This window comes from Ovis canadensis, chromosome 4, assembly GCF_042477335.2.
Source record: "Ovis canadensis isolate MfBH-ARS-UI-01 breed Bighorn chromosome 4, ARS-UI_OviCan_v2, whole genome shotgun sequence".
NCBI lineage: Eukaryota > Metazoa > Chordata > Mammalia > Artiodactyla > Bovidae > Ovis > Ovis canadensis.
The window spans coordinates 91615930-91627575 of NC_091248.1; the positions used below are offsets into that span (position 1 = coordinate 91615930).

Genomic DNA, 11646 nt, shown 5'->3' on the forward strand with positions numbered 1-11646 from the left:
CTGTACCAGGTGAAGTGCTTAACGTGCATTATCTCACTTAATTCTTATAGCAACTCTACAAGATAGTTACTATTATTCCTATTTAACGAGTTATGCAACTAAGGCTTAAGAAGTTAATTGACATACCCAAAACCTCACAACCAGTATGGGATTCAGACCCAGGCAGAATGACTCTTAGCACACACCTCCTCCCATCGAAAGATACACATTTTACTTTTTTTTTTTTTTTAATATTTATTAATTAGGCTGGGCTTCCCTGGTGGGTCAATTGGTAAAGAAGCCGCCTTCAACGCGGGAGACCTGGGTTCAATCCCTGGGTTGGGAAGATCTCCTAGAGAAGGGAACAGCTACCCACTCCAGTATTCTGGCCTGGAGAATTCTATGGACTGTACAGTCCATGGGGTTGCAAAGAGTAGGACACGACTGAGCGACTTTCATTTTCACTTTATTTGGCTGTTGCCGGTCTTAGCTGCAGCATTGAGATCTTTAGTTACAAGTGAACTCTTGGTTGAAACATGTGGGATCTAGCCCCTTATATTGGGAGCATGGAATCTCAGCCACCAAACCACCAGAAGTCCCATTTTTCACTTTTTAAATCCATTCCTGTTTCTCCACACAATGTAACACATGGAACAAGTATTCTTCCAAGTTAACGTGTAAAATGGTTACCAGTCCCTGTACATACGTGTTTTATAAAAATTAACTCCTTTCCTAAACTCTCCATCCCCACTACCACTACTTAGTTCAGGCCATCATTTTATCTTACGCCGTTGAGACGGTGATGATGTTACCAAGCATGTTCCAGGCACTATGTACGGTATTCCAAGAACTAAGAGTACGTATTTATTGAGCACTCACTATAACTCGGTCATTTTGCTAAATATCACTCACGGATTCTTATACAGCAATCCTATTAGGTTAGTTTGGAGTATCCCCAACATCTTCCTTCCTTCAATTCCTCTTTCATAAATAATAACTGTACTCCGGTGTAATCTCCCTAGAATAAACCGCATTTATATAAAGCGTAATTTGAATCACTTTCGGCTATCTTGTAAAACCACCACCACAAACAAGATGCAGACTGTTTCCGTCGCCCGTAAGCTTCCAGAGTTCCTTCCCAGTTTACCCACCCGGGTCTCCAGGGTCCCCCAATCCCCGCGGACCCGTGACGTCACTGCCCTGCGCCCCGCAGCCGCCGCCTTGCGCGGCGCTTCCGGCAGCGAGGACATGGGGGCGGGGCGGGGCGGCGTCACGGAGGCGCGCGCCGGAAGCTGGCCCGGCGGAAGTGGCGGGGCGGGGCGCGGGGGCGATGGGGGGGCGGCGGCGGCGGCTGCCGGCGATGAACAGCGGGCGCGCGTGAGCGGGCCGGCGAGCGAGGCTGGGGGGCCCGGGAGAGCGAGCCGCAGGGCGGAGGGCAGGGGCGCGAGCGCGGCGGGCGGCGGGCGGCGGCCTGGGCGCGGCGGCGGCCGAGAAGATGGCGGACGGCGACAGCGGCAGCGAGCGCGGCGGTGGCGGGCCCGGCGGCTTCCAGCCCGCGTCCCGCGGCGGCGGCGAGCAGGAGACGCAGGAGCTGGCCTCGAAGCGGCTGGACATCCAGAACAAACGCTTCTACCTAGATGTGAAGCAGAACGCCAAAGGCCGCTTCCTCAAGATCGCCGAGGTGGGCGCGGGCGGCTCCAAGAGCCGCCTCACGCTGTCCATGGCGGTGGCCGCCGAATTCCGTGACTACCTGGGCGACTTCATCGAGCATTACGCGCAGCTGGGCCCCAGCAGCCCGGAGCAAGTGGCGGCGGCGGCGGGCGCCGAGGAGGGCGGTGGGCCGCGGCGCGCGCTCAAGAGCGAGTTCCTGGTGCGCGAGAACCGCAAGTACTACCTGGACCTCAAGGAGAACCAGCGCGGCCGCTTCCTGCGCATCCGTCAGACGGTCAACCGCGGCGGCGGTGGCCCCGGACCCGGCGGCCTGCAGAGCGGCCAGACCATTGCGCTACCCGCGCAGGGCCTCATAGAGTTCCGCGACGCGTTGGCCAAGCTCATCGACGACTACGGCGGCGAGGACGACGAGCTGGCGGGTGGCCCGGGCGGCGGCGCCGGAGGCCCTGGGGGCGGCCTGTACGGGGAGCTCCCGGAAGGCACTTCCATCACGGTGGACTCCAAGCGTTTCTTCTTCGACGTGGGCTGTAACAAGTACGGAGTGTTCCTGCGCGTGAGCGAGGTGAAGCCGTCCTACCGCAACGCCATCACGGTCCCTTTCAAGGCCTGGGGCAAGTTCGGGGGCGCGTTTTGCCGGTATGCGGATGAGATGAAAGAGATCCAGGAGCGGCAGAGGGATAAGCTTTATGAGCGACGCGGCGGGGACGAGTCAGAGGGAGAGGAGGTGGATGAGGATTGAAACGTGCGGCTTCCTCCCCTACGGGCCTCCCCACCCCACCACCGTCTCCTTGGCTAGAGAGCTCCCCTTCCTATTCATCCCCAGTGAGCTAGTGGAGGGGAAGCAAGGGAGGCCCCGGAGGAGGAAAACAATTTTAAATAATATAGTTAATTAAGAGAAATAACCATAAGAGAACAGTCAGGACAATTAGAGAAAAGCGGTAAAGTTCCAAGGAATTGACAGCAACCTGCAAAGAGAGGACAACAGTGTCTCCTCACCTGAGCAGAAGTCTCAGCTTCTCTTCTTTCCCAGCTAAGATTCCTAAATCCATCGGGATAACCCTGGATGGGAGAGATCCTGCACGCTGGCCAAGGAACACCTCGAGTTACCCAGACCCGTTGATGACAGCTCAATTTGTGTTACATTTGGGTAACCTGGTCTAAAGATCTTTCTAGACCTCATTGTTGCAGTGTCTATCCCTTCACCTCCATTGAAATCAGCGTTTTGGATCTAGATCTTCATGGAATTCTTGCGAAGAGAGAGGCCTTTGCAGTTACCCAGTCCTGAGGGTACAAGTTTCATGAAAAGGAATGCAACTTTACGTAATCATAGACAGGGCAAAATAAGAATTCAAGAAGCCACCAGGGACAGAAACAAATTGGATCCAGTTTTAAATGGTTTTGCATAGAACCTGGACAAAGGCCCATGTCTTGTCTTTGCAGAATTATTTTCCGGGATGCAAATGGATTCAGATGTCAGTCCTTGAACTAGAATCCCTTACTATAATGTTTTGGAAGTTGGCAGATTTTTTTCAAAGATAAAAGCAGTTTTACATTGGGGGTTGCTGAGGTAGGCACAAGAAGAAATCAGGCATAAAGCACAAGGAAAACTGTTTGAGTGGATTGGTTGCTGCTCACTAAAGTTCTTCCCCGATCTCCAAATATGGAGGTCATGGCTTAGATATGAATGAGAGCCAGATACCCGTGGCTCCACTGTGTGAGCCAGTGAATTATGGCTAATTCGGCTGTTTCGGCCACTGGTTGGCTGGATTTTAAACCATAAAACTTGAACATCTTTACAAAAGGAACATTGTGGCTACAAGCCTGAGCTTTAACGGAATATAAGTCCACACAGAAAAGTTGGAAGTAACCAAAACTGAAGTCATCTACCTTCAGTTTAATCTGTGGATTTGTTCAAATACTAAAGATCCTCAGGTCCAGAATTCCAGCATCATTTATTCTTTTAAAATAAATTTTTAAGAACTTGGTCCATTGTATCAGTACCTCACAATCAAAGTTGGCAAATGATGGATGAGTGATTCAAGCAGCGTGCCCTTTGAAGCTGAAATCCATTTGAATGGAGCTGAAATGAACGTGAATATGCTGACTATATCCTGGAAGCATTTTTATACCATCTTGAAATTTCAACAAACTGGCTTTTGCCAGTTTATCCAGCTGTCTTTCAAGAATAAAAGTTGGGGTTTTCAAGGATCGCCTCTTCTATATTTTAAATGGATTTTCAGTATGATTTTTACTAATCAAGTTAATCCCACCCCATCAAAAGGTATTCCTAGAAGTGTCATAGACCTAGGTAACTTTGAATTGAATGGGAGCTAATGGTCTTTCCAAAGTTTTCAGGTATACTTTGTGCGACACCTTCTCAACAAGGAGGCAAGTAACCCCACCTCCACAATCTTAGTTTCTTTTTTTTTAAACTGCATGCCTGCCCTTTATTTGAGCTGCCTTTTAATTTATTGCATACCTTTTTATTATCTTATTTTGGTATTATTCAATCTACAATCTTTTTGTATTTATTGGGAAATAAGTAATATACAAAAAGGTCGTTTTCATGAATTGTGGCTGAGAGGGAGGGAATAATTGTGTATATAAAATTAGGCTTTTTTAAAAAATTAGATTTGATTCAGAATATCACTGATCTTAGACTTTTTTGTTTTTAAAAAGTGGAAGAGCCACAAACATTGGTGCCCTTTTCAGACTATTTCTCTACTCATCATCCACAGTAGACTTTTTAAACAGATTTTTTTTAAGCTTTTCTTTTTTAAAAAAAAATTTTTCTCCGTTGCAAAGAATGTTTCCTAAATTGTATGGGAGCAATAGTATTTTTGATGTTTTAATGACATCTGTATACTTGTACTGTATTTTGTACTACAAGGCAGCTGTTTTCAATAATGTCCTGCTGTATTTACCTATGTGTTTTGAGTGTTTATTTCTTTGCTGCGGAGAACAAATCCCTAAATAGTTTTAGTAAAGGGGCTGAGAAGAAGCTAGCATTATTAGGTTTGCATAAACTCTTTATAAGTTTCAAACTCTGAGGCAGCAATGAAGATTAAAGTTGCAGCTCTTAGTTGATTGCTGTAACTTTTTCATTTTCAAAACATGTATAATTCCTGTATAGACCAACTTGTTTTCTTGCTTCAGTGGTGGTTCTGTTGCTCAGCTGCAGTGAGCCAGTTCAATTTTGCAAAGGTGCAGTACCTCTCCTTTTTAAGGGGTTGGTTTATTCTTTTTTCTTTTCTTTTTGTTTGGCTGAATTGCAGTAACTAGCCTTGCCTTTCTACTCTGTAGAAATGACAGGGTCTTCACAATCCTTCACCAGTGGCTACTAAGCTATAATTAGCTGAATAGAAAGAATGTGGAAGTGGTCTGAGGCATATAGAGTATATGCCAAGAACACTACCATATATGGCATCAGCTTTGGTTACCAGAGAAATTTTCTTAGTCATTAGACCATATAACAGTAATATATCATATGTAAATCTTTAGATATCAATTTGAGAATCCTCCAAAAAAAGGAGCAAAGAATGCATAAGCTATGTGTTGGAAAAAGTAATTTATATTAAAATTTTGACCTGCCTATGTAAGATTAAATGGTAAATGTCATAGTGGTGGGTTTTTAAGTCTTAACCGATCTCAAAGGTTTGTTTCTCCTGCGGGGGGTGGTTCATTGTCTCTCTTCTCGCTGCAGGAAGATTACAGGAGGATGTGGATTAATTGTAGCATTCACTGGTCCTCATTCAGTGCTAGGGACAATAGAAATCTGCAAAGCACAGACTACACTTGCGGTGTGTGGTTTGTTAAACAAAGTGATATTAACAGGCTGGCTTTCAGAACTCATTCATAAATACTGCCTATTAAAGGAAATGATCTTTGTTAATTCCAGTCAGAAAATAGCATTACACAGACTATGAAAGCAATTTGTGTTTTGTCTTTCAGCCGCTACTATGAACAGTGATTTAGGACTGTTTTTCAACTTTGGCAAACATCCCAGCTAATCATGTGTTCAAAACAGTCATATTCCTGAGAAGTGGGAAACAAATTCTTTTTTGGAGAATTGGTAGAATGTCTGTTTCTCAAACTGCTGCAGACATGAGAAATTTTAAGATCAAAAATTTGTGATGAGATACTGCTCTCGCCTTCTGGTTTCTATTGTCCCTACCTTTCATTCAAGTAGAATGGCAGTTCTAGTCAGCAGAGAAAGTTTTCAGTGCATATGCTGCACAGTACACAGTGTAGATCTGTATGGCACCAAAAATCAAAGTGAAAACCAAACCAAAAACCCAGACACCCTATGTTACTATGGGAGGCATGTAGGTGGTATAAATGACTGTAGCTGTGATACACACATGGCTACTTGTCAAGTCACTTTCCATAATTATTTACTGCAAAATGATTGAGGCTTTGGTGCAGGCAGGCTGTTAACCTATTGCTTCCCTGTTACCTCTCTATCACTTTGCAATAAATTGCAGGTCTTTTAAGAGATTCAAGCTTCAGTTTTCTCAAAAAACAAAACAATTATCCTGGCTTATCTGAAAATGCAGGGTTGTGGGCAAAAGAGGCTGGTTATAATAATGCCCTCATATTGAGTGGTCTGTAAATGGCTGCACACTTCAGGCACTATAGTTGCTGAGGATGCTTTGTTAAATGTGACCTTGACTGGCTTTACAGGAGGTAGAATGTGCTCTCCACAAGGTATTAAAAGGTAACTATCCATTTGTGTCTACCTTGCTCTTGAGGTGGATGAACTTGAGAAGCTTGAGTGTGTAAGCCATGCACATAGGTATTCTTCACTGTAAATTTTGTTTTCATTTTTAACCCAGTTATGGTACTTTGTCCAATGCACAGCTGATCTCTCAGTAGATATTCATTTGAGAATAGTGTGGCCTTGATCTGTGAGAAGGGGAAGAAGAGAAGTGACTTTTTGCTTATGTAAAAATGACTCTTTGTCGAGAGGCATTCTGTAGCACTCTTGGTATCTAATGTGGTCGGTCTCCTTGTTTATTGGGGAAAGTTAATGTTTTTGACCCTGGAGTTATTAATTCAATTGAGTTGTCTTCTATTTTTAGGAAGTATCAGAATTGCTCTGATAAGTAAGAAAGTAGACTGCTTTGATGTCCAATCTCAGGTTTTAGAATACATATAGTGGTGTAAAATTCCACTGTTAACTCTTAAAACAATTTTAATTTCGTATCCCCTAAAAGTCACCTGCATAAGGCGTGTTCAAAGAGCAACGCCTCCCATCTTTTTGCTCCTTTTCCATTTTGTACTTCACTTGAGAAAGTGTCAAGTGATTTTTTTCCTTGTGTATTTCCATTTTAGCCCTGACATATTTCTCAAAGATAAAGCACTTTTTGATCATGAAATACATGGAATCTGTGTGTGATGTGGATCATGGTTTCTCAGGCTCCCCTAGATAATTTGCTTTTGAATATTGTTTTAACTCTGTATAAGAAAAGTAGAAATCTTTGCTAATGTTAGAAAGTTTGTATTACTGATCTAGAATGCATTTTGCTAGTTTCCAATGGACGGGAGAGTAAACAATGCTGCATTCACAATTTAATAAGTTACTTTCCCTTGAGCCTTAAGGTAACTTTTTTTTTCTGTCAATACGGCACTGAAGTTACAGTAAATGAATGAAATTGCCAGTTTTCAGGGTTGGTTTTAGAGTACTGTAAATCAATTAGCTGTCTTCCTAAACAGTTAACTATTCCCATTGAATAAACTGGATAATGGGGCCGGGGGGTGGGTGGTGATTGTAGAAAAAGAAAACTACCACATTTACCTAAAAAATACATGTATAGACACAAAAGTACATGACAGTGCTCCATTTGGAATTCCAGGCATAAGGTGGAAATGGAAATTATAACCTCATTTCCCCTGTTTTTAATCTAGAAAAACAAAGTCTTTAATTTTCAAATGGTAACCCCCAAAAGCTTCAAGTTGAATGATGACTTCTCTTGATATGTTTACCTGCTATTTAGTTAAAGTCGCTGTTCGCAGCCCTCAGTCTTAAAACTTAGTTTCATTACTGATGGGTTTAACAGACTCTTACTTAATAAATGTGGTCCAATTGTCAGGATGAAAATTAAATTTGAAAAATATTGCATCATGAAGACATTAGTAATTTCTAGATATCTAGAAATTGATATCTAGTTGATATCTGTACCCCTGATCCAAGTTAAGACCTTTATGAATGTATTTTATATTTCCTAATGAAATAGGGAATATGCCATCAATGTAATCGCCTTTATTTGCAATCTTTTACTTCATTTGAAAATTAACTTATTCCTCTTGAATTAGACATTGCAGTGGGGATAGGTAAAGCCATGTTAAAATAACAGCAAATGCTGTATTGGTAGTGTCACTGCTTAGTAGGAGTTCTACTTACAGGAGGGCAAAGCTTTATCTGATGCAGAAATGTTATTTTTTTCCATAGGTGATTCTAACATGGTTTGATGAAAGAGTATGACTGTACTTTTTTAACATGGGATTTTGAGTCTAGGAGCAAATTTCATTTTCCCCATATTATATATAAAATGCCTACTGACATGGATAAGAGAGGGCTGATCATACCTTTAGTGTGATGAAATGTGGGCCCAGAGTATTGGAGAGAAAGCAATAAACCTATCCAAGTTAATTGTCCACTAGCATATTGAAGAAGACATGAGTTTGTCTTTTTTCCTTCCCTACTTCAAAGACATCAGTGGGTAAATCTTTCAAGAAAATTTATGTAGATCGTCTCTTATTTCTTAAACTCTCATCCCCATTCCTTGCTCTATATTACAAGATCAAGCCGGCTCAAAAAATCTTTATTACACATATGCGGAAGTGGAGTGGCAAGTGGTAGGTTTCTTCCCTTTTAAAATTCCTTTTCCAAGGACATATATAACTGCAGGTAGAGAAAGAAAATTGAAAAACAGAAACATTTGTATTGTAGAAGTTTGAGAGTTGCATCTTAATCTGTTCAGATATGAGGCATAAACCCTTTTCTCCTAGCCCACATGTCACTTCTGTTTCAAAAGCTGCCTGTATTCCTAGAAGCTAATAGATTGGGCAGAAGTCTAGAAACTGATTTTAAAAGTACAGGGCATACTTGAGAGTTGTGCATGTTATAGTAGGAGGCAAGTAAATTTGAGTTTTTTCCACTGATTATGAATAATTGGAATAATAGCTGTGGTTATCAATATATTTGGGCTCCTCTTTTTCTAAAGATCTAAAATGATTAATATTTATTCTGTCTTGCACCTCTATGCAGATGTTTTTCCAAGTCCATTTTTAGAAGTCTGTCCATCTTCTGACATATTTCCAAATAACACACTTTCTTTAGTAACCTTCACTGCCAGTCAGATCTACCAGGGGTTTCCTTAGACTAGATGATTCTTCATTCCAAAGTTGGGACTGATGTCCTGCCCATAGAGAATCTACAGACATAATTAGAATGAATTAAAACCAAATCTTGATAGGAGACAGCTTCCTGATCTAGATGTACAACTAGAGTTGAGGTTGGAAGTTACTTTAAAGAGGGTTTTTTGGGATGTCTTCAGTCTCTGTAAATATCCAAATGCTTGTGCATTGTAAACCAAGTGTGTACTCCTATGTATGAATTTGTAGAACTGATTTCTGCTTCAAGAGAAGCTGCACCTTTAATTTTATAAGGTCCCCTCCACCTGTTACCCTATAAATATTTGTAAATAGAACACTAAAATTTGTAGTGATAGGATCAATTTGGGAATATCTGCTGAGAGACCAAAAAGTTCATTTTTTTAAGTACCTTGGTTAAAGAGTAAAGATTATTCCTCTTATTTTTTAAAAGAAGAATGCACTTTAACAAACACAGCTGCATGGGCAATTCAAACAAATCCGTGAAGTGCAGTACCCATTCAGAACTCATACTTCCTGGAAACCATTCAAAAGCATAGTCTAGACGGGCTGTTGATCTCACTGCCTGGAGGTTGAAGCTGATTCCGGTCAATTTTGAGAAGAGCAGGGCTGCTTCAAAAGAACAATGTGAATACAGCCAAAAGCTTCAGTCAGTCTGTAAAATGGCGGGTCCCGTATTTACCACTAACTATCAAAACTGACAGAAAAACTCAGAGAGAAAAAAGAATCCTTACTGCTGGTGTGCACTCCTTACAATAACAGACTTTTGCAAATGGAGTTTTACAGTCTATATTTAAAAAATTGTATGTTTGTAACAAATAAAGTATGCGGAAACGTGAATGACAGTCTTGTGTTGGTTGTCTCTCATTTAAGGAATTACGTGTTGACTGGGAGGGAAGTACCACACGCCATCTACTGGGGTTCATAAATGGGTCTGGAATTGGGTGAGTTTCCACTTGAAGTGACTTAAAAGCTGTTCGCACATTTCACCTGAAATACAGCCATTTAGTTCCAGACCCTCTGGGTTTACATAACCCTTTTCTAGTTAGTAAGCAGTCTATGGAGTAAATCAAAGTTGCAAATGGTTTGATGCTTTGGTTCATATTCCAGAGGAAGTGCTTGTTGCTTCCCCTAATGTCTTTCTCTTCTACCTGTTCTTAGGCCCTATCACTTCAAATGGCTGTAAAGAAACTCATGTGTTCACTTGTCGTTTATCATAACTAACTGCTTAGAAAGTGGGTTAAACCAGTGTTGTATACCCCAAGCTAAAGGAAAAATAAAAATTTTGTATTTGTGGTTCCAAACTTTTTGGTCTCAGGAAGCCTTTTACTTCCTTAAAATTCTCTAAAGACCTTGAAGGAGCAATCCTACTTCAGGCCTGTATCAATTGATATCTATCATATTAAAAACAACTGTTTTAAGACAACAGTACACATTCCATCTGCCTCAAAGCAGTGACACCACATCATTTAGCTTCTGGAAAACAGTATAAACTTGTGAGAATGAAAGTGAACAAAGCAGCTAACAGGAAAGTAGTTCACACTTCTGGACTCCCTGAAGGTCTTGGGGCCGCTGGAGGTTTCTGGATCACTCTCTGAGACCCACTGAACTAGCTTGGTTATATAAATTATACTTTTATATAACATGTTGCCTAAGTTACCCACATGAAGTCCACTTAAACCCCCAAGTAACTAAACTTGAGAAAAGTTTGCAAATGGAATCATCAGGCGTTGTATTAGTAGTCCCCTCGCTGGGGAAATGTGGGGCTTTTATTAGCAGAACCCTTTAGTGTGCATCAGTCACCTCACCCCACCCCACCCCACCCCACCCCCAACCACCACCAGTCCGGCTGCTTCGAGTTTTTGAGCAGGTTTGTGTGTAACCTGAGAAGCTGCATTTCTAACAAGTTCCCAGGTGCTGCTGCTCCTAGTTGAGGATCACACTTTGGGATTCTGCAGCAGAAATCACAAAAGTTGGGAAAAGTAGCTTTTGCCACCAGTTTAAGGTGGCAAGAGGTCAGGAAGTCTCTACCCTGATGCATTGGTTTGCCATAGCCCTGCTGAATTTTTTTTCTTGATGTGAGGCTGTCACCTCGAATTTAAGGACGAAATGTAACCAGGCTATATAGTCTGCAGTGTTATTGGAGCCAGTGCCTCAAGGAATAGGGCTGTTACCTCATAGTTACGGTATTTCGGATGTTATGAGCTAGGTTCTGTCCCCGAATCTGTCATAAACTGATAGTGTGAGTCTGAGATAGTATCTTTAACACTTAAAAATCCTTAAGGTCCTAAAACAGTGTCCCGTTTCCCCAGAGAAGACACTGGGTCTTAGGAAAATGAGAGCCACCTGGTGGTCAGTACTGAAATCTTTAATAACCTTTGTGAGATCATACCATTTGTAAACTCATGCATACTATATGCCAGGTGTTACACTAGGTGTAGAAAATGTGGTCCATGTTCCAAATGGAACTTGACAGTTTATTCCAGAGAAGAAAAGCTTTTAGGAAGAACTAGGAGGAACTAAGTTACATTGGACCGACGTATATTTACGATCAAATGTTTTGGTCTGTCTGACCCTAGATCTCCAGGAGGCTCAGATGGT

The 11646-nt window shown here is 42.0% G+C and overlaps 1 protein-coding gene across 1 annotated transcript; it reads left to right on the forward strand.

The window, feature by feature from the left end:
- Positions 1-220: 220 nt before the first annotated feature.
- On the forward strand, positions 221-9890 carry PURB (purine rich element binding protein B). The gene has a single exon (XM_069586873.1). It carries the CDS (start codon positions 1475-1477, stop codon positions 2387-2389), a length of 915 nt encoding a protein of 304 aa, XP_069442974.1. The 5' UTR covers positions 221-1474; the 3' UTR covers positions 2390-9890.
- The last annotated feature ends 1756 nt before the right edge of the window (positions 9891-11646 follow it).

Coding starts and splice junctions, on each gene's coding strand:
- PURB (XM_069586873.1), top strand. CDS start 1,475: ATGGCGGACGGCGACAGCGGCAGCGAGCGCGGCGGTGGCGGGCCCGGC.